The sequence below is a fragment of the Pezoporus occidentalis genome, unplaced genomic scaffold (genome assembly GCF_034315485.1).
Source record: "Pezoporus occidentalis ecotype Australia unplaced genomic scaffold, CSIRO_AGI_Poc_V1 ctg193, whole genome shotgun sequence".
Taxonomy (NCBI): Eukaryota; Metazoa; Chordata; class Aves; order Psittaciformes; family Psittacidae; genus Pezoporus; species Pezoporus occidentalis.
This window is the reverse complement of record NW_026913782.1, coordinates 170,184-193,832: the sequence shown is the minus strand read 5'-3', so window position 1 is coordinate 193,832 and position 23,649 is coordinate 170,184. Positions and strand designations below refer to the sequence as shown.

The 23,649-nt window shown below is 43.7% G+C and overlaps 1 protein-coding gene across 5 annotated transcripts in view; it reads right to left on the bottom strand.

The window, feature by feature from the left end:
- Window positions 1-2,663: 2,663 nt before the first annotated feature.
- Window positions 2,664-23,649, bottom strand: part of ZDHHC3 (zinc finger DHHC-type palmitoyltransferase 3) — a 34,517-nt gene continuing 13,531 nt past the window's right edge. For 3 of the 5 annotated variants that reach the window (XM_062617202.1, XM_062617203.1, XM_062617200.1), the window contains 6 exons: window positions 22,760-23,089; window positions 19,582-19,706; window positions 16,291-16,387; window positions 14,232-14,313; window positions 12,137-12,267; window positions 2,664-2,932 (listed from right to left, as the gene is read on the bottom strand). In XM_062617202.1, the coding sequence (XP_062473186.1) occupies window positions 2,690-2,932; window positions 12,137-12,267; window positions 14,232-14,313; window positions 16,291-16,387; window positions 19,582-19,706; window positions 22,760-23,065 (984 nt within the window). In that variant the 5' untranslated portion in view covers window positions 23,066-23,089 and the 3' untranslated portion in view covers window positions 2,664-2,689. Of the gene's footprint in view, window positions 2,933-9,156; window positions 9,383-10,875; window positions 10,987-12,136; window positions 12,268-14,231; window positions 14,314-16,290; window positions 16,388-19,581; window positions 19,707-22,759; window positions 23,090-23,649 lie in introns of those variants that run through there. The other 2 variants (XM_062617204.1, XM_062617205.1) reach the window with 2 other exon arrangements.

The window sequence follows — 23,649 nt, the reverse complement described above, 5'->3', positions numbered from 1 at the left end:
CCAAGGAGTAACAGGGACTTGGTGAGGGAGAAAGAACAAGGGGACAAGGGAGAATGAGCCAACAGACAGCAGAAGAACTGACTTGGTGGATGGAGGAAGTCACCCCTTTAGGTCGGGGTGGTTGGGGCTGCCTATGGCTCTGCAATAAGGCACATGGGTATGTCTCCATCTCAGACTATAACCATGATGTTGGAGGAGGGAAAAGCGTTCTTGTGGCTTCCACCCTCCTCTTCACACTGCTTTTGTGTTTGAGTTATTAAAAATCCAAACCCAGAAATGCCAGCACCTGAGGAAGAACAGGAGAGGTGGGAAACAGAAGTGAAGGATGCCTGCTCTCCTGACAAGGTGAAGCCAGTTTGAAAGTGGAGGAGGAAACATGCCACCTCCATCCATGCCTACCCAAAGCCACGTAAGTGGGATCCGCATCCTGAGAAGCAGCACCAAAATACGCACTCCAACAAGAGCAGGAGAGAAGAAAACAGTAGCCAAGCTGACCTAGAACCAGATCAAAGGGATCTCCACACAGAAGGCCATCACCATCATCAAGCTGATGTCCCCACGTGCCCGCCTCAAGGTGAGCATCAGCCATTCCCCACTTTCTCTCCCCAGGACCCTGAGGCATCATTCCCACTGCAGACATGCACTGGAGGCAGGGAAGTTAACTGGATGCAAGGTCAGAATTAGAAAACATGAGGTAAAAAGGACACTCTCCCTCTTTCAACATTCCTGTTTCTCTATGTAGGAAATCCCTTAAAGATCTATGTCCCTGATGTCCCTTTCCTGTGGGATGCTGACAGGGAGGAATGTAGGCTGGTGCAAAAGCAGGAGAGCCTCTTCCCTCACTATCCCACTGCTGCACAGAGCAAAGACATTCAAGACCTCAGGTCCAAACAACATGAGAGGACACCTCAGTTCCCTCCAGATGCAGTGTTTCCCTTTATAAAGGTTTTTATAAATACACAATTCCTAATGATTTTTTTCTAAGTCTATTTTGCATTGGCAAAGAGGAGACATCCAGAGGGGACAGGGAAGGGGATGACTTTGGAGACACCCCTGGGTTTTCACCAAGCTGTGCTCCTAACAGTCACAGCATCCTGCTTGTTCCCAGTCCCTTTGCTAGAAGAAGGGATTGCTGGGGCAAGAGAACAAGGCCAGGAATGAATCTCACCCCTGCACAGTAGCCCTGGATGTCATAGAACCATAGAATGGTCTGGGTTGGAAAGGACCTTAAGGTCATCCAGTTCCAACCCCCCCGCCATGGGCAGGGACACCTCACACTAAACCATGTCACCCAAGGCTTTATCCAGCCTTGGTTAGTAGTAAGACCCTCATATAGGTACCAAGCTCTCAACCCTCCAGCCTCCTTTCTCTTACGTTCAAGAAGAATTATCTTTGGTCCATGCTGCAGGGGAGGGGGAGATGGATGTCCTGTGGGGGAAAAACCAGGATCACATTTCTAACACCCTGCAAAATGTACTGACAGTGATGCTAAGGGAGACAGCAAACTAAATGTGAAGAACAGCGTCAGTTAAAGCTGCATTGACATCTGGAGCACGCCGAGTGTTTGTAGCTTGATTTGGATGCAGAGGCTGGCGTCACCTCTGCATGATTCTGCTGCAAATATTGCCACCTTCCTTGAGCAATACAGGATTCATCCATGGGTTTACCAATGGTCAGCAGGAGCTGGCTGCAACATTAGTGTAAGGAAATCCTGCTGGCAAATACCAACAGGACCAGGTTAAACGCCAGTAAGGTTAAGAGGCGATATGCAGTCTCAACTAAGTGGCTACCAAGAAAAGAAACACATTAAATTAGACAAGTCAAACGGAGAGAGCCAGTACCTCCAGCAGCAGGATGCCCACGTCTCTCTCTCTTCTTTGACCACAGAAATAGTCCTGGTGCTTGGCCTAGCACGGGCTGCTCCCATTCCATGTGTCCCATGTGCTAATGAACCACAGCCCCAGGGTGGAAGCTTCCCCCCACCACCAGCTCAATACTCAGCCAATATTTACCCACTCTTTGCTGCATGGGCAAACATTCCTGCTTTCCTGGACCACCACCACCACTGCTCAGGCAAGCACCACCAACCAGCCTTGGGCAACCCAGAAACACAGAGGGTTAGAATTCACCCCTGGAGATATTCCACAGCCCAAAGGAATTATGCCCAGTGAGAGATCACCCATTTGCCACAACCACAATCCCATATCCCACCTCTGCTAAAACCTGAGCACCAGCGGCTTGCATAATCCAGAGGCAGCATCCATGGGATGAGCTAAAAAAGGCTGTGTTTTTCAGGAAAACCTTTGGAGCTGCGCTAACCTGGCCATTGAGAATCTGGCTAATTGCTGCAAATGATAAACAGAGCTTATCATTTAGGTGTCCAAAAGGCTGTGAGAACAAAAGACTAACCAGACTCCTGAGGGCTGCACTCCTCTGGGAGCTGGGACCGATCCATCCAACAACGACACGCTTTCCTTACAGGCCATGTAAGAAAAGATCAATACAGGAGTTGATGCAGGTCTGCGAAGGAGCTCACTGTGAGTGCTGTACCTGGCTTCCAAACACCCCTGAATTTCTTAATGCACCAAAAGTCTGCTAAAAACCCCAAACCTCTGAATCTCCGGCACAAGTAGTTACTGAAACAGAAAACACCCAGAAGCTGCTCCTGACACGGTGGAGGATGCTTTGCTTATTCATGTAACACTTGGACAGCAACATCCCGAGCGAGAAACTGCTCGATTTCTTCTTGGGTCATTATTGCAGATGCAGGAGCTGCTGCCACCGCGTCGGCTGCTGCTGGGCTCTTGCAGTTCAGGTTTGAAAAGGGGTTGAACCAACCCAAGGAGAAGGCACCACCGAAGGCCAGCTTCATTCCTTCCCAGCCGCTGGTCCTCTCCCATGTTGGCTTCTGATTCTTGAGACGCTCAATACCCTGCAAGAAGAGAAGAGTTCTGGGTTGTTTCATGTTTATAGCAGGTATTTGGGCATCAACTGCTGTAGCAGGTGCAAAAATGTGTATATATATATGCATATACATATATGTATATATATATATATTCCTAACTATCATCTTTTCTAGCCAGCACGTCATTCTAGTTTTAGTTAACAATGAAGACAGATGTCCTATGTAACAGAGAGTTTCATTATAGAATCCCAGACTGGTTTGGGTTGGAAAGGAGCTTAAGATCATCCAGTTCCAACCCCCTGCCACAGGCAGGGACACCTCACACTAGAGCAGCTTGCTCCAAGCCCCTGTGTCCAACCTGGCCTTGAACACTGCCAGGGATGGGGCAGCCACAGCTTCTCTGGGCACCCTGTGCCAGCGCCTCAGCACCCTCACAGGGAAGAACTTCTGCCTTAGATCTAACCTGAACTTGCCCTGTTTCAGTTTGAACCCATCACCCCTTGTCCTGTCACTACAGTCCCTGATGAAGAGTCCCTCTCCACCATCCTTGTAGCCCCCAAATTTAACAACAAAACCCCAAACCAAGACCAAATTCATGGACAATCTAAATCATGGTGACCTTGGTATCAGTGGCTATTGATTTTTATGGTAAAGAGATAGCTTCTTAAAAGCCATCCTTTTAGGAGGCATGGGTTTTGAATTCCTCCAAGGAGCAGTAAAATACAACTCAACATTTCACCTTCTCTGGGTATTTTTACAATAGTTCAGATACGGGCAGAACACTGTGACATTTCCCAGTATTCAGGGATTTATCACAGCCGTATCTAGGCCTGTCACTAGATGCTGACAAGCGGATACAGTGTGCCAATTCAGAGCAACTATTTAAGAACACGATTTCCACTTAGCAAATTGTCAAAGACAAATCACACCACAGGCTGGACACCCTCTGGGAGGTGAGCAAGTCTGTATGGGTGGCAGTGGAGCTGTCAAACTGAGACCAGAGCCTTGGACAGTCAATATCCTGACTCATTCTCCCTCCGAGAACATCACTTTCAGTACAGCAAACATTGTGACTGTGTTTAAGTAACAGGTCCATCAAATTTGGGCAGTGAAAAGTTTTTCTGGTTGTCTTCTCCATGTAGAAATAAGGAACTAAAAAGTTCTCTCTACTTTTTTAAGGCTACTGCTATGGGCAGTGTGCCCATCACCTGTATCACGTAAGAGGGGAGTCAGATCCACAGAAGATATGCCCATGATGATATGCAAATGATCACATAGAAACACTGTTCTTAGAGAAGCAAGAACACTGGATCCAAGTCTTGAGACACTCAGAGAAAGTTAAAAATGAGGAAATTCAGTTAAAACCATTTAAAGGAGCAGTTTTAGAAGAGCTGGATGAAAATTACACTTCCCATGTTCTATTTCTGCCTATTTTCCCTAACAACCCACATCATTCCAAAGCTTCACAGAGATGGGAAATGAATACATGCAGCAGCTCAGTGGCATCACAGCAGGCCTTAGAAATGACACATTTCAATAGAGCAGCAGCTTGGGTTTGCAAAAACAGGGAGTCAGCATGAGCAGCCCTGGGAGAAAACACAGCATCAAACTAAGACTTGCATGCAAAGCCTTTGTGAGCTTCATTCATGCCCCGTTTCTTGTGCTGACTTAGGAGAAATTGTAGAATCATGAACTGGTTTGGGTTGGAAAGGAACTTAAAGCTCACCCAGTTCCAACCCCTGCCATGGGCAGGGACACCTCACACTAGAGCAGCTTGCTCCAAGCCCCTGTGTCCAACCTGGCCTTGAACACTGCCAGGGATGGGGCAGCCACAGCTTCTCTGGGCACCCTGTGCCAGCGCCTCAGCACCCTCACAGGGAAGAACTTCTGCCTTAGATCCAAACTGAACTTCCCCTGTTTCAGTTTGCATCCATCATCCCATGAAATCCAGCTGTGAACCTGCAGAAATAAATGTGGCAAGACCAAAACTGAAGCCTTCGGAGTTGCAGGAGAAATCCCACTCCCAAAGGACAAACATGCATCTTGCACTGCCAAGCACAGGCACGCATCCCTTGGCTCTGCTCCCAAGCTCCCAAATGCGCAGGTTCCACTGGGCACATCTCTTGCAGCCTCTGTCCCCTTGGGTTGCAATGCTTGGTGCCCAGCACAGCAGAGCCTTGACAAAGTGTTTTAGCACTACCATGTGTTTTCCCTTCAGGATACTCCGCCTCCAGCACCCTGCAGCTTTGCAACCAGGAGGGAGATGCTTTTGCAGCTCGAAGCAGGAGACCACCTTTGGCTGTCAGCTGTTCCTTAGCGAACTGCAGAGGTTTCTAACGCGTTAGTAACAACCCGGCACGGCGGCTGCAGCGTTTGTGGTGTGAGTATCTAGAGAGAAGGAAAACAAGCAGCACAGGGCAGGAGGAGAAACAGACACCACACACTTCAACCCTTTCCCCAGCAGCACAAGCTTTAACTCTGCTGTCAGTCATGTGTGTAACCCATTTCAATCCACGCTGGTGCCTAGATTGGGAATAAGGATTTTAAGGACTTCTGGGCAGCAATCCCGTTCTTCCCTCCCAAAACAACCATCATTCACCTGCTCCGAAGAGCATTTACTAACCAAGGCAAGGTCAGACTGAGGTTGTACTAATGCCGGATTAGGCAGGGACATACTTTCTCTCTCCCAGCCTGACCTCACTAATCCCTTCACAGCACGTATGAAAACCAAGCAGAAGTATTCAAAGTTGCATCCTGATCTAGTTTTGGCTGCTTGCCCCACGGTCAGTAGGGCGTGAGGTTTTGCCTTAAATATAAATCAAAGGGGGGTGGAAGGAAGGCACAACTGCTGCAGGCATTTTGTGACTGTTTAATGAAAGCCTTTTTGCTTTTTTTTAAATACATTTACCCAAAATCTCTCACCATGATTTTAGAAAGTGAGAATTTTGTATTTCAAATGAAAGCAACACCTGTTTCTGCTTTCCATCATGCAGCTTTGCATTTAAAAACCCCAGAGCTCAGAAATCACAGAATCCCAGACTGGTTTGGGTTGGAAAGGACCTTAAGATCACCCAGTTCCAACCCCTGCCATGGGCAGGGACACCTCACACTAGAGCAGCTTGCTCCAAGCCCCTGTGTCCAACCTGGACTTGAACACTGCCAGGGATGGGGCAGCCACAGCTTCTCTGGGCACCCTGTGCCAGCGCCTCAGCACCCTCACAGGGAAGAATTTCCTTATATCCAACCTGAACTTCCCCTGTTTCAGTTTGTGCCCATCACCCCTTGTCCTGTCATCTTTCACTCTTCCCAATTATGTATTTTTGAGCAAATACTGAAAAGAGAAGACATACATCAAGAAATATAAAATACTAAACGCTCCCATTTCAGTAAGAGACACATCATTGCAACCACGGGGACAGTAGGACAAGGCTGACCTGTTACCACTGTGATGCTGTCGGATATACCCTGTTTCTCCCACTACTGCCCTCTGTATCAGCTCCTGCAGTGCCAGAGGAGGAAGCTGGGCTGCGTGGCCTGCCCCGAAGCGATCTGCAGAACAGCTCTTGGTGTTAGAAGAGATGTGTTAGTTTGTTTTAAGAGAAAAACCAACAGGAAAGAGCAAAGAGAAAAGGCAAAGCACAGTAACAATTTGTCTGTTAAGGGGAAGACACAAAGAAGCATTGCAAGCAGGAATCATGGTTAAGGCAGACTTTTCCTACAGCAGCTCCCTACGCTCTTTTCTGCTTGAAGCATCATTTAGCTTTGCAAATGAAGTACCTCGCCTCTGATTGAGTTTGTCCTTCCATTTTTGGCCATGTTAAATCAGAACTAGCACCTGAAATTAGGGAGCCCTCCCCAAAGAAAAGCTTTCCATGAGCAGATGGATAAGTCTGCCTTGCTCATAGTAATACCTGCGCTTAGTATCATTCAAATTCCATCAAATTGTACCATCAAGTCATACAGCGCAAGTAAAACTGAGGACCCCCAGTTACACACATGCACCAGATACCAATGGACATTTCTGCAAGCTGGGATGATATTTCACTTAAAATGAAAGCAGTTTGACTGAAAATATCCATACTATATAATGCTGTTTAAGAATGCAGCTGTTTGAAGCAAGAAAAACTGAGTAATTACATACTTTCTCACAACAGTCAAGATGCTAGAACAACCAACCTTCCTCCGGACTACACAGTGAATAAGGGTGATTAAAATAAACCAAAACTGGAATGTGCACCAGTGGAATTCATAATCAAAACAAGTTTTAAAGCAATGATCTGTACAGAGATGCATTCACTTGTAATGGCCTGGGTGACTAAAGCCTTGATTTTGCGTCAAGGCAGCTTTAGGGCTGGACGCTCTACCGGTTCAAGTTGCCACCTGCATGTCTTTCAGTCGACAAGGTTAAACCTAAACTCTTCCTGAACTTCTCTTTGTGAAGGGAACATGTATGAAAAGCCGCATTTCCTTCACGTGGCTCTTCCCACCAAGGTGCAAGTGCAGCCTGTGGTTCCTTCTATGCAGGCCTGCAGCAGACATGACAACCTACTCCTGATGTCCTACCCTGAGCAAGCAGGACTGTAGAAACAGTCCTCTTACACAGCAGAGCAGCTACTAACAAGCCTCTTCCAAGTGCTGAAATAAACCCACCGATTAACAGATCAATGTACTAGTGATTAACCCATTTTTAAACATAAAAGTTGACTACTCAGTTAACCTTTATGTGCCTGCTTGTGTACAGAAGCGAAAGCTCAGAAAATCACGACAGACTTTTGCCAGCATTTGAAGTGAAGAAAAAGAACAAGCAAACAAGTTTTTGGAAAAGTTTTATTGCATTTGTTTTCCATATGGAAGCATTGACAGATTGAAAAGATGCAGCATTCACATTACTTCCAAAATGAGACATCCATTCGGTTTCTCCTTCCCTGATTTCCCTCCCTTCCCCCATGGCTTTGAAGCAATCTAAACAAAAAAGGATCCCATTTCATCTTAAACCAAGGAAAGCAAAGATTCCTTGGAAGTCATGGACACAGCTGAGTTGTATTTTTCTTTTGTTTGCAATTCATTTGATGAGCCCACAGGAATCATGATCCAAAAATATAACAAAGCTCCTGCCTGAACACAAACTGTCAGTTGTAGTTAAGAATGGGTTAGTTCTACCTGGTTTTGGAATGCCTTCTGTCCCTCCCACTTCCATCACCACACAGCTCATAAGGGTATGCATGCTCCTTACCATAACTATTTCCCAATTTAAAACACTCACACATACATGTGTGTTTACACACCTACACATGTATGCACAAGTATGAGGGAAGATTTACAAAGCTCTAAACCAGGGCAACGCTGAGAATATAGAATCCATCACCCCGGTACACCTACACATCCCATCAATATCAGTCTTTACAGTAATCTGGGCATTCAGGTCAGTTTTTCACATTAACACTGTTTAGCAGGCATTGCTCTAACAAGTCATTACCAAGACAAACACACACAAACAAGATGATTCTGCTATTCTAAACACTTGGAAATTAGATTTCTTTCTTTCCTGCAAAGTGTAAGGCATTTAATAATCCAAAGAGTCTTCTAAATCTGCCAAACATTATCCTAAGAGGGCAACAATTTCCTGCACACCAGGGAGGGAACAGACAAAACAATGCAGAAAGATGGAATCAGTTCTGTGCCTGGAAGGAAAAAGGAGGGTGGGGTGGGAATTGGTGTTGGCAACATATAAGTACTGTATGTGATCACCAGGTCAACTGGCCCTCTTGCAGTGCTGTGTTCTTGTCTTGCACCTTTTGGTAAGTGAAGTGTCTGCTGCCCCGATCAAGTTCACTTATGAAAGAGCAATGTGCTCCTTCAGGAAGTCCAAAGGTGTCTGTGAAGGGCTGTTGGCACTCATATGTCTTCCAAAGAGCTCATCACAGTCAGGAGGACAGCATGAGAATCCACTCAGAAGAGGTGGGGCACAACAGAGAAAGAGGATCCCCTTCACATTAGTTATGCCATACAGAAAACAGAGAGAAACAAATGCCAGGGAAGTTAACAAAATTAAAATATAAAAAAAGAAAAAAGAAAAAAAAAAAAGAGAAAAAGGGGGGTGGGGTAGGGTGGATAAGAAAAGCAGCAGCACTTTCAGCCAGAGATCTCGAATTGATATTGTGAAATACAGGGCCTTTTTTTTTTGACTCTGCAATTATCAGCCATTGAATAGACATAAAAAAGTTTGTTTTGCTTTTTGTTTGAAACATTCATGGAAAATTTGTAGCAGTAGTGCTGTAATATGTTTCTATTTTAGTGGAAATGCTGGTCAGGAATTCCTCAGACCACATACTGGTACGGGTCTGCTTTTCCTTGGTCTGGTGTTGCGAATGGGCTAAGCCATGCTATAGAGAACGGATGGCCAAATACTGCTTTCATGTTCATCCATTTTGTTTTTTTAGCCCATCTTCTCTCTTCCTTTTTCAACTGTTCTATTCCCTGAAAACAGAAATATCACATTTTCAGTCAAACACTCAGATTTTGGTAGTTCTGGATTTGGGGAAAGGTCTACTCTCAGTTACCCCTTATCCAAAGGCTGGAGTAAGTAAAATAAGGCATCTATCCTGCCTTTCCTTTTCTTCTCATTGTTTTATACTAAAAAAATAGTAAGGATTGAAAGTATTCCTCAGAAATAAAATTACTTCCATCTTGTTCAGGCTTAGCTATTTCATAAACCTTTCAAGACCTGCCATCCAATTGCCCCTCATGTCAATTTAAAAGACCCCACCACCTAAACTCAACCAAAAAGGATGCGCTTTAATGGCTGAACATTGTGTACTAACCAGATGAAAAAGTTTGAGAGAAAACCACTGTAAGCTTGCAGACAAAAAGAAAAACCCCAAAGACAATCTCTGTAACACTCCCAGATTCACCAAGCAAGTTCAGGAAGTGCCCATGGCTCAGTGTAGCCGAGTCTACCTGATGCCTCTTAATGTTTCATTAGAGCCACTGCTAAAACATGCACGGGCTGAGAGCCGGGAGAAGAGGTTAAATAAGATACTGATTTGAGAGAAACCATTGGCATTGTTTAGTAAAGGTTAGAGGGAGAACAAAAGCAAACTGTGAAGCAGCCAGCTGAAACATTCCCTAATCAATCACTAAGAAAATACAAGAGTTACCTGTATTGTGTCTAAAAACCCTAAGTGAGTTTGGTCTTTCAGAGAAGCTATGCCTGGCTGCCACAGAAGCAGAATGAATGCAGTCACTGAAGAGCATTACTCTTCCACAGAGAGCAGCAGCAGGCAGATCACTGTTCCTTAACTGCAGATCTTTTGCAAGGTAAGCTTCTCCTGACCTACATGTCTCTCCCCTGCTACAGATTAATGCACTGTAATACATCTGTGTGTCTCAAATTACTGATTCTGGGAGCTCTGCAGAACACAACATGGGTCATCTGCAAGTTGTGCTGATCCCTGGTAAGTGTCACCTCTAGAGAAAGCAGGAAAATATGTGGTTCTGGGTCCTTTTGGGCAGAAAGGAACCATCCCTGTGGGAAAGCATACATAAGATGGGGAAAATAAAGGTGAGGAAGACAGCACTGGCTCTAAAATGTGAGCTAAAACACTGCAACAGACCACACCAAAAAGAATTTCACCTGGAAATATTCCTCTGCTTAAAACTGATTGCTTGCCAGACATAGCTAGCTCAATGCTAGCAAATCAACAATAACGCGTTCCACAGAGCAAGATCACTGGTACATATTGAAACCAAAAATGAAACCCCACAACCCAACAGGGGCAGACCATATTTCATTTTTATTTTAGAATGTGGTGGTGTTCCTTTAACATCTGTGAGTTCCAGAATTTGAGGGGAAGGTGAACATCAGGGGACTTACTGCCCAGCTGTAGGAAGCAGCTTCTGAAAGTTCTCAAGAGGTTTCAAAGACTGAGAAATTCCAATGATGATTTCACAGGCAGCATTGCTAATTTACACACTTACTGATAAACTCAAGCTTGGATCTTGTTGCTCTGTATGACACTATACTTCTTCCTGGGGCTCTCCCCAGCAGAAAGAACAAGTCTTGCTTGTTCTGAAGTCTTCCTCTGAACACACAAAAGCCACAGTGTGAACATCAGCCTCTTGCAGAAGCCAAGCATTAAGAAAAGCACTGCAAAATGACTTGGGAGTGATGGGTTCCTACAGTCTATAACGCCAGTCATATCTCTCCACTGGCAGCAAATATACCTATTCTAGCTTCAACTGGCCATGGGCAGTCAAGTGAAGGGGAAAGAAAACTGAAGGAGGCAGGGGAGGAAGAGTTGTCATTCTTCTCAGACTACCACTTCTCTTCAACCTCTGCAGGTGTCTGAGCATGCTTGGTGAAGGCTGGCAGTATCCACAAGAGTGGGCACATCCCCAGGAGTCACCAGCTCCATCTTTAAGGAAGTGGGAAAATGCAGGGATATACAATGGACCGCAACACTGCGATGTAACCTCTACTGTGCCATCTTTGGACTGGGAATGACAGCAGGCTGTACCCACCAGGCTTCCATGAGCCTACTCCACTCCCTTTCTTCTTCACTCTGGTAAGTGTTTTTCAACTGCTTAATATGGAAAGAAATGGTACTCTTCTGGACCAAAAGAAGTGTGTGTATGGGGGTGTGTGCGTGCGTATATGTGTGTGTATATATATATATATATATACACACACACATACACATATATATATCTCCCTCTCCCACCTACTTATCTTGGCTTTCCAGCACATAAAGCTGTAAATAGTGACACCAGGGGAAACATCTGAATTTCAGACACCACCAATGGAAAAGAATGTAATTAAAGGAAAAAGGTTCTTGAATCCACAGGGACAAATACTACCTACAGAGTAATCCCAGCTACCAGTGCTGGCCTTGTCAGAGGTACTGTCAACACAGCATCCCAGCTAGTACACAGGTGTACACTGCTTCTCACAGCAACCTTTACAGAGCATGATCCAGCACTATGTCAGCTCAGTTTATTACACTGGATCTTTCCTCAAAGGGTACACATACATTAACTCCTTGTTCAACAAAGTAGAATCATAAAATCATTCATGTTGGAAAAGACCTTTAAGATCATCAAGTCCAACCATTCCTCAGCACTGCCAAGTCCACCATTAAACCATGCCACTGAGGGCCTCATCTACATGTTTTAGCCCTTCACTGTTTCTACAAATGGTGAGAGATAGGATAAAGGAGTGTGTGAGACACCCACCGTTTCATCAGTGCAGATGGAGTGTACTTGGGTCCCAAACATAACCGAGGTGAAGATGAGGAATAGGAGAGCCTCAAAACACAAGAGGATGAGAAGAATCACTGTAGTTGGTGGAGAGAAGGAACTGCATTCTGTGAAGACAAAGCAACAGAGTTGGAAGGGAAGAGGTCAGGTAATGCAGCAGCTGCAAAACACATGCTAGACCAGGAGCTCTCCATACTCAAACTGTCATAATAAATCATATGACCACTACTCTCAGAAAGATGCATGGGGAAGCTCTGATATTCTTCAGGATATTCAACACTGAAGTCATCACTCCTGCAAGTTTAGAAAGAAAAAAACAACAAAAAACAACCTTGCAACACTTCCAAGAATGCAACTTCTTTTCCCTTTAAGTGTTTGCCCCAGCACACTTGCCAGGACTCCAGCCTACTCCACTGCACATGCAGCTTCCCTCTTAAAAACCTTAATCTTCATGGATTTTCCATGGTGATAAAGTCCATTAAAAATTTCCAGCTGGTGGTCAGGACACAAGGGTAATTATTTCTGTTAGCACCAACATAAACCCAGAGCACGCTTCCTTTTGTAACTGCTCTGTTGTAGCCTAAAGAAGGGCAGACTAAGCCAAATTCTTATTTTTCTTCATTCTCTATAGTGCAAACTAAAGTAAGAGCTGCAAAAATATCTGAGAAGGCAGCTATGAAAGGGGAACAGATAAGAGGAAGGGGAAGGAATACATTACAGGGCACAGTGTTGTGCTGAGTGTTCTAAATGTCAGAACATCTCTCAAATCCGTGAATGCGTATCACCAAACTCCCCTGTTTTTCCTCATGTTAACCTTTAACAGATACACCAGAATCAGGGGCCAATATAACCAACACAAATCCAAGGCAGCTGGAAGAGCAAACCCATCTCTCATAACAGCTCTGTTCTGCCCTCTAAACTTGGATCAGGTGGGAAAGCGCTTCCCTCATAGATACAAGCTCTGGGAAAGCAGGCAAAGGAAATTATCCTTTGATGTATCCTTCCCCTATAGCCACCGTAGTCAAATCCAGATGTTCTCAGCGACAGCTGGCAGCTGTTTTACCAAGTTCTGAACTACAGAACCACCTTGTCGAATTCAGTTCCTGTGTGTAAATGTACCCATCCTCTCCAGTAGGATAAACCAAAAGCAGTCATTAGACTGAAATTCCAAGAAAAACAAAGCTAATGCTTTCCCAAAACAATCCACAAGCAGCACATACAGCTGCACACATATTCCTGGACAGCCTCCTGTTTGATTCAGCATTACCTAGATGATTTCCTACATCCATTTGTGTTTTTCAAAACACATCTTAACTGGCTTTGTGAGCATTTACTCGCTGGCTGCTCCAGAGAGAGGGTTGGGATTTTTGTTTGTCTGTGCCATTTTTATTCAGTTGTTTGGGTTGTTTTGTTTGTTTTTTTAATTCCCCATTTTCTTATGGAAAGGAATTGTTGTTCTTACGAGCATGGATTTTTGGATGTGAGTTAGAATGTTTTTCTGGCAGTCTTGTAAAAATGATTCACATTCCCCTTGTAAAAAAGCAGACACATTCTTCTTATCTTGTGCTAGCATTCAGGAAATCAGTGTTGAGTTCATGACACAGGTGATTATTGGACATTGTCAGGAATTGACACAGGTTGCCCAAAGAAATGGGAAATGCCCCATTCCTGGCAGTGTTCAAGGCCAGGTTGGACAGGGCTTGGAGCAACCTGCTCTAGTGGAAGGTGTCCCTGCCCATGGCAGGGGGCTGGAACTGGATGATCTTAAGGTCCTTTCCAGCCCAAACCATTCTATGATTCTATATACTATCTAGGTGTGTTTATATCTCACCTTCTTCCCAGGCAGTATTGGGCTTAAGTGAAAACAGGACTTTTCAGGATAGACACCCCAGCATGTCACAAAGAATTAGGAAATTCCACGACTGATCATAAACCAAGTTGCATAGCAGAGCCCTCCTAGCATTCTTCTGAAATCAGCTTAAAAAGGGGTTGCCTTACAAGCAAACTACATTGTAAGGTCTTACTCATCGGCTAATCTGGTATTTAAATGAGGTGTTTTGTTAGTACTCACTTGTCCAGTCTTCTTCAAAGCAATACAAGAAGTGAAATCCCACCATGATTAGAGCATGCAGAGAAATCAGTGCTATATACATCTGAAAAATAAAGGATGTAATACAGGCATCAGGTAGGTTTAAAGACTAAAATGCTAAATCTTCCAAACACTTTAAATAAAGCAAAAGTGTTACGATTTAAAAAAACCCAAACCACCCCAAACCCCACCAAGGCCTCCCATCTCCCCTAAACAAACATCCTGAAGCTGGCCAAGACTATACAGACTCATTCTGCCTTTACTAACAGCCTTAAAACAGTGAACAGGAGGGAAACTGCTTAACTCAAAGCCAGTTGGACACAAACCCAGCTCCTGCATCCCAGTACAGCCTCCGCACAGGTAACTTGTCTTTATCTCTGCTGAGCACAGCACAGCTTTCAGAGAAAAGCAACACTGACATCAAGGCATCATGCTTTCAGAGCTTACATCTTTATCCTTGAGAGCTCTATAGCTTTCCCTAGAAACAACAGCTAATCCGCTTTAACCACAAAATGCCACTTTAAGCACTTTATCTATTTTCCAGCATGAGTTTCAGAATTTTTTATCTTTTTTTATTTTAGTAAGTATTTTCCCCTGAGGCAGACACTGGCACAGAAAGTTTCTTTCAAGCTTTAACACTTTGCATTTAACCCTTTCTGGTTTAAATTAGGTCTTAGCTTTGTAACAAAAAGATTTAAACTATATTCAATGCTACAAATACATGACAACTTACCAAGACAGGGCTAAAAAGGTGACTCTCCTGAACCTACAGACTCTGACAAAGGCCAGCAGATATTAGATGTGAGAGAGATCTTGCTACAAGAAACCCCTGTGGAAGCAGTAAAAGGTGCTAGGAGAGCATTTTGGTTTTGTGCTGCCATTCTTTCACCTCCTCAGGTCTCAAAAGTAAACAAGAACAATTCCAGCAACCTTTGTTTTGTTTCTCTCAACTACATGAAGTGTTTAATACAGCCTGCTTAAAAGTAGATGTCAGTTTTAGCAGAAACAGAAATCCTTTTGATAGGATTAGAACACCTAGCTCATTCCTCATGGTGAGAAAAAGCCTTGTTCAAGGGAAAGAAACAGGATTTGTTTTGTTCTGCAATTCACATCCTAACAAAGTAAACCACACAACATAAACCTTTTCATTTAACTGAAAATCTTCCCCTCGTAGTTGGTAATATAAGAACATTCCTCCTCAAACCTACAGATGTCTCAAAAGATTTATTAATACAGCAGAGCATCACTGAAACCCAGACTTGTAATGTTCACACTACACCCACAGGGTATCTGCAGTTCACTTTGATGAAACAGATTTCAACCCCTCCAGAAATATGTAGTACTCAAGTCTGTACTCCTCTTTTTACTCGTAATGCCACAGATATAGTACAAAAAGTCAAACACGTCCTTGGTTTTCAAGTATGAAAATAAATCACTTGCAAGTAAAAGGTGGATAATTCTTGCCAAGGAGACTGCAGACTTCCCACTCCTTGCTTAAGATGTGGCAACAGCTCTTATTGTATGATCCCACACAGGTACTCATATAACTACAACAGTTAGGAACCCTGCCTATGGCCTGGGACCCTACCAGGCACAACACGTTTTAAAAGCAGCGCCCACGCCTCAAAGAGCTCAATGCCACAATAAGCTACTCACGTTGAAAATAGGTGCTGAACAACTGTCAACACAAACCTCGCAACACCCTGGCAAATATTTCCTGTGATGCCTTTTCCCCCTTGTTGTGTATGCTCCCTAGTTACTGAAACCAAAGTCTGCCGCAGTTCCCTGGAAGTCCAACCTTGGGGGAAGAAATCCAACCTTGGGGGAAGAAATCCAACCTTGGGGGAAGAAATCCAACCTTGGGGGAAGAAATCCAACCTTGGGGGAAGAAATCCAACCTTGGGGGAAGAAATCCAACCCTGGGGGAAGAAATCCAACCCTGGGGGAAGAAATCCAACCCTGGGAGCTGTTTCAAAGACTACACACAGCCTTTCAGTGCTGCCCACTGGCCAACCACAAACACCACTGGCAAAATACTTACTGTAAACAGTACAAAGTACTTCTGGTTGTTCTCTCCTACACAGTTATTGACCCACGGGCAGTGATGGTCCATTTTCCGAATACACCTCTTGCAAACACTGAAAGAATACAGGTCCTTATTTGTAGCACATTTCATTCCAGGAACACAACATTCAGAGGGGTTTGGGGCACACAGAGATTAAAGGAAAGAATCAGAGGCGAAATCTGAGCTTTAATAAATGTACTAGTCATCATGTTCATCTTCTTGGTTTGCTCACTTGACTATGTCTGTTCAAAATGAACCATACAATACCAAATCACCACACAAATGCCAAGTAAGACACCTGAACATAATATTCACATCAGTGCTTCTGCCACAACATGCTTTCAACAATGCATTCAGGCAGAGGGAAGAAAAAATATCTATGATTTAGTTTAGATTTAACCTATTTGGTCTGTGAATAGGTCCATAGATTAAAACCAAACAAAAAACAGAAACACTAGACAAGCCGTAATGAATAAAGACCTTTTTCAGAGTTGCTAATAACACTCTAAGGTTTATTTACCAACATTATCCCTTTGCAGGAACTTGAAGAAAAGAAAGTTAAATAAAGCATTAGGAAAGATTCTTGACATCAAGGTAAGCCACATACTAGCAGCAAACAGCTGTGACAGCTAGTCAGGAAGCCGATATCACAATATACATTCAAGGCAAAATGTGGTGTTAAAGCCCTTGACAAAATAAGCCTAATAACACCTCAATTCAAACTCTTGCCAGAATGCACATTGTGGCTCCAAGTCAAAGAATTCAAAGGTTATGACTCTGTGTGAACATCATCCCCTTGCTTAGTCAGTAACTGCTTTAACTCCTATAATAAAGGAAGTCTTTTTCTCTGCTGCTTTCTCATATGATAGGAGACAAAAGGCAGTCTCCTGATACCACATTGCACAAACAAGCACAGAAATCAAATATGAAAACACCACAAAAACCCCAAACCAAACCAAGAAAGGAAACAGCCATTCCAGAACAATTCTGGCAGCACTCAAACAATCTCAACATTAAGCTCTGCTAGTGTTGGTTTTCTTCTTATAACAAAAGATATTTTGATCTTAATATAACCAATAAACTTCAACAGCCAAAAGCTTAAGGGAAACAGACAAAAACATAAACATGTTCTTATGAGGGCATATGAATAAATAATAAAAACCTCTCTGTCAGAACAGTCTTGCACTTGCTCTGTGAAGCAGGAGGGGATAATCCCCAAGGATACATCCATGCCTGACAAACAAATGAGTTGCTATAGCGCTGATCTTAAAAGAAATGTTGGAGAGGCAGATCCCAGCCTCCCAGTGTAGGGCCAGATCAGAAGCTGCTTCTCCTCAGGCAGACTGGATAACTTATTACCTTCCAGCCCCAGGTGAGGTAGAAAACAGGAAAAGCCTGGTTTTGCTAGGATAAGAAGCTTGGAATTATTTTCAAGCTACATGGGGACAGAAATCAGCTGGCACAGTAAAAACAACTCATCTGTCAGATAATGTTATACTTCATATGACAAATACCAATTCCTGGTTTTAAAACACAAAACCAAAGAAAGACAGGGCGGGTGGTGTAAAGCAGGAAGATGCAGAAGGAAGCAGGAGGATGCCTCCCTGTGGTCTAATTTACTGTGTGCAGATGTGCACACATTTCCCATGGGTTCTGAACCATGGAAATACCCAAACAACCCCTCCAATTGCACCTAGTTCCCCAGTGGGACAACCTGAAGCAGTGGAGCCAAAAAAGACCTCCATGAAGGAGGTAGCTAAGGCTCAGAGGTTTTATTCCATGTGTCCATACCAACAACAGTTGTATGACAGGCAAAATATGAAAGTAACTGGGGGAAAAGTAGTCACAGAAACAAAGACTGAAAACTATAAGCACCAGGAATTGCCCATACTCAAGACACTCTCTCCCATCGCAACCAGCCAGCTTCCAAATGCTGTCAGGAGTAGTTTGCTGGACATGGGGGACTCCATATAGCACACGGATCAAAAAGCACCCTGGCCCCTGAGGCATACAGCTAGCAGGATCTCCTGCTGATGCATATGCACAACTCTGATGTGTGAAAAAACAATAAAACCCCCTACTCCACAAAGAAGATGTTTGATTCTCAACAGCACCAGTGCTCAGTGGATCGGTTTCCCAAATCTTAATGTCTACAAAGTTTTCTTAAAACATATTAAAAAGGACCATGGAGATGAGGCTTTGTGTTCGTGTTAGGCTGCAAGGCATCAGCAAGCCAGCATTTTAGATGCAAAGTTTCATTCATAATTGAAGAAGTGGCAGAGGGGATTTTACAGTAGCATTAATAAGTGATAGACACGATCGTATTGCTCCTGCTGAAAAACCAACTCCTGATTTTGATTAAGAAAAAAACACCAAAAAAACCCATTTGCAAACTAAAGCTCTGAAAATAAACATGAAAAATGCAAGCAGCATTACATGTTTGTTCAGCTCAGTACCATGTATTCCACTCCTCAGAAGACACCTGCACAAATGAGCAGTAAGCCTGATAGGAACTCTCTCAGCATGTATTGGTTTTGAAGGAAGCAAGGAAAGGACACCAGTGCAAACTCATTGCTTACTGGAACGCAGGTTCACTTGCTTTAAAAGCAGGAGAGAATTTCAGAAGTAGTTAATTCTTTTTGTTCACTGCCTTTACTAGTAAAAAGCTTATTACCAGTTACTCTCTTCAGAGAAGTTTATCCTACCAGAAAAAGAAAGGACATGATACATCAGTAGCTACTAATCTATCACAAAGCACAAAGTAACAGTACTTAATAGAAATGTGCAAGTCAGAACTCTTAAGAGATACACAGTTACATGAACTTTAGTTTAGTTTAGTTACCTGAACTGAAACCTCACTCCTAAATAGAACCTACAGTTAAACAGGTGAATAAAAACAAACATAGAAAGGACACTGACCTTTGAGAGACATCACATTTTATGGTTTTCTATGCATTCTGGTATAGAATGTCTCTTTTTAAGTAACCTTTACATGTAAAGGTATGGAATGTCAATTACAGGTCTGGAGTCAAGGTAGCATTTGAGGGCTTCTCACTTTGCAAGAAGTGCCCCCAGGCTGCTCTAGATGAAAATGTGCCAGAGAAGGCCTGAGAATTTTTTCAGTGTCTCGCACTATAGGCAACAGAATCTGGATGCCAATCTCTCAACTCAGTAACTCCAGTCTCAGACACCAAAAACAATTAAGATCAAGGCCCACTGGATAATTCCTGAGGTTTTGATAAAAGCAATCCTCAGAAAAGCCTTTACCTGCAGTGATGTGCTCTGTCAGGTTTGATGCTACAACACTTTGGGCACTTGTAAACCACCTGTCCTGGCTTTAGCTGTAAACTCTCGATGAACTCCTTTGTGGCATTACCTTTGGGTACAGCACCCTGCAGAAAGAAAAGAAACAGAACAAACCAGAAGATTTTAACCTGTGAATGTTGCAAGTGCTACGAACAAAAGGATGACTTAAAACAATGGGAGGAGACGGAAAAGAATAAAAACTTCCCTAAGTATTCTTTCAAGAAGAGCAAGAATAAAAGAAATTAAAATGAGGTCCTAATTCATGAAACCACATACTTCAACATAGTTTTGGTTTAAACATCAGTAAATCCTCACTTAAGCAATTAGTCTTTTGCAATCCTATAGTAACCTTAAAATATTTAAGCATCCTCATCCCTCTCTTCACATCCATCAATAAATCCATCATGCCAGTGCTTCATATCACAAACTGGAAGCTGCAGATATTTTATTCCAGTAGAAACAGCTACTTCTGAAGTATCATTGTGTGCACTAAGAGTTGCTGGTAAACACCTTATATATTTATAGCTATGCTTCCATGGGGTATTTGTTATTTAAATGAGGGTTTAACATTCAAGCAGTGAACATTAAGAATCCTCCCACCTGAATAAGACTAGGTAAAACATTCTCAGGCTGTGCGATTCCCACTTTAAAATGTGTCTTTAAACAGGTTATGCATTGCTGTTGCTAGAGTCTGGCTTCAAGAGTTTCCAGAGTTTCTAGGACTGTATATTTGCTAAAGAAACACCCAAAACCCATACATGCACACCCCCAAGCCACAAACCCCCCCACCCCTGCCCCAAACCCCCCCAAAATCCCCTCGAAAGTCATGAAATGGGCTGTATGAGATCAGTACTGGTACATTGGCACAAATGCACCTCTGTGGATGCAAGGTTTTTATACTGGAACAAAAGCAGGGATGTAATATTTTAACAGGTTTCTGATGCCTCTTTTTAACACATCTGTATGACCTAACAACAACAACAGGAATAATACACAGCAATGAAAGAACTGCACATTAAACTGGTACCATAAGGCTTTCTTGAGCAGTCTCTGGGCTTTGCCACAAAAACCTCCCAACAGGCCCAGCCAATTTAAAAATTACCAAGACCCATTTCCACAAAATGCTACAACTCAGATGCTCTGTCTTTAGTGCAGAACCATAGAATGAACTAGGCAAGAAAAGGCCCTTCAGATCAAGTCCAACCGTTCCCCTGCACTGCCAAGGCCACCACTAACCCATGGCACCGAGGCCTCGTCTCCACGCTGTGTGAACACTTGCAGGGATGGTGACTGCAGCCCTGCCCTGGGCAGCCTGTTCCAGTGCCTGAGCACCCTCTGGGGACGGAACTGTTCCTCAGCTCCAGTCTAAACCTCCCCTGTTACAGCTTGAGACCGTTTCCTCTTGTCCTATTGCTTGTTACTTGGGACATCAGCCACCTCCTTTCTCCATCCTCCTGTCAGGTAGCTGTATGCAGCAAAACTCAGAACCTTAGGAATGTTTTAGCAAGACATCACAGGAAGCAGTTCCTGAAAAGCATGCCACAGGCTATCAATTGTGAAGGATTCAGGTGTTCACTTATTTATAATTAGAATTGGTTTTGTTTGCCTCAGCAGTGCTTTCTGTTTCATTTTGATCCTAGACATGCCCCTGGTTCCCCATGTCTCGTCAGCACCTTTCATTCCTGACTCACACTGTCTGACAGATGTTGCTGCACCCCCTCACTTTATCTTCCCTCCTCTGTATTTTTTAGCTGATTGCCTCATTAAAAAAAAATCAGAATCCCACTGCCTCTCACCATCCACACACAAATTCTACCACATATTAGGAATTCACATATCTTTTCCCAATTACTCTGCATAGAGATTGTATCTGCTGCTCCAACACTGCTTGCCCAACCTGCTTCAGAATACAGCTTTTGTTTCAGCAGAGTTCCTGCTAACTCTGCAGAATAATTCCAGTGACTTGAAGGTCCCCAGGCGTTACAGCTACACAATATACAATAATTAACAACAAGAAAGAACCCCCAGGGTACAAACTATATAACAAATTGCTGCAACCCTCTATACCAAAGACCAACAACCAGCACTTTCAGAGCCTCAACTACTGCTTACAGTTCTGCCCAGCAGCAGTGTCGTGCAAGTCATCAGTCTACTATAAACCGTGAAATTACCCCAAAGCAAGCCATTTCTGCAGTGCTGTGGCTTCTGGGATTGCTGGAAACCAATAACCAATGATGACACTGAAGTTCTAATGGCATGTAACAAGGTTTCAAGTAGCAAATGATGTTTGGAAGGAATAATTAGAGTATCAGAGGCACATGCCATTCACAACAGCAGCAAGAACACTCAGGAGGAAGGGGCCACAAGAGGAGTCTAAGCTTGGTTTTCCTTCCACTGACTAGCAGAGATGGGGTTTTGAGCTGAACCTACTCACCAGTGGTTATTAAGCAACTACACCATCACAGGCCAGTCAGAGTAAGTGGTGTGATACTAAACTCTATCTTCTCACTAGCTGAAAGACAAGAAAGGAGCAGAACAGCTCTCTCAAAAAGCAGTGTCCTACAGAGACATCCGAGAGGGTCTTAGAACTTGTATGCTTCCCACTCACCTAGGACTGTCAGCTCTTTAGTATGCTCACACAGTCTTTATTTCAGCATGGTCCAGTACACTCAACTAAATCACTAGTATGAGAGATGGTAACATGGCTTTTCAAACCGATACACATCCTGCTCCCTTCCGGTGAGGCAATACTTGCCAAGGCAGACAACCAAAACCAGCTTTTCCAGCTTGCCCGTTTGTCAAGACAGGACAAGCCACATATATACACACACACACACACACACACCCCAGATCTGCTACTGGGGGGGGGGGAGGAAGTGTCAGAGAGAAACACTCTCCTTCCCAGGGCAAAAAGAGAGGAGCTGCTTGCACAATGGGAATCTAAAGCTGAGTCCTTTGCATCTGACTTGAGTGGGAGGAGAAATTAGCATACCACATCAGCAGCCTCAATCTGTAGGGTGACACACAAAAGTTATTTAAATCTGCCACTCACTCAAGCAACTGAGTTCCCCAACATGTAGCAGACAAGAAAAACACTGCCTGTTTTTTTCCGAGACATTACAGAGAGAGATATACTTACTGGATCTGTCAGCATAGCACGAAAATGTGAAGCCAAAGCGAGGAAAGCCAAGGTGTTGAACAGTGTGCCATTGATGACACTATAAACATAATCTCTTGATGGAACTAGCATGACAAGGAGGACTACAAAGTCGGCATAGAACACCAGCATCCAGGTAACAACAGCACATGCAATACCACAGCCATCTCGAATAAACCACATTGTTCCCAGGGAAGCGTGGCTAGGAGGTGGGACACACTTTTCTGGCTGGAGGTATTCAGGTTTCCTTTCAATATCTCGGAAGCGGTGGACTGGAGTAAGCATCATAGGCTATTATGTCCATACTTGCATCTGAAAGAGAGTCAGAAACAGTGGTCACTGCTTTGCAAGACATGCAGACCTCTGTTCTCATAATGGCACAGGGATCATGTGGGAAATGCCACACTGCAGAAAGGGAGTTGAAAAAGCAAAAAAGGTAAACAAATGAAGCACAAAATAAGGAATTTGGAAACCAGACTCCTGTGCTTATCAGAACACTTCTTACTCAGAAGACTTTCTAAGTGCTTTTAAGGAATTAACTTTTTTTAATTAAGTGCTTGCTTAATTACACATGAAGTCCACCCATGTGCCCCCTCCACCCCCTAAGAGGAAACACAACAAGTGTTTTAATGAAGAGAAAGTGATCAGGTAGGTACCAAAAGGAGCTGCTTATTCAGCTGCAGGAACTGAAGCAAGACCTGGACACTTTATGCAAGATAAAAAGGAAAGACTTGGCACAGCTGGCAGGGTCCCTTTTTGCTGCCTCTGACCTGGAGAAGAGAAGTCTCTCCTACAGATACTGGGAAACTTGGCAAGTGGAAGAAATTTCCTTTTTCCTTATGCACTGACTCACAGCTTTGGGGTAAAAGTGC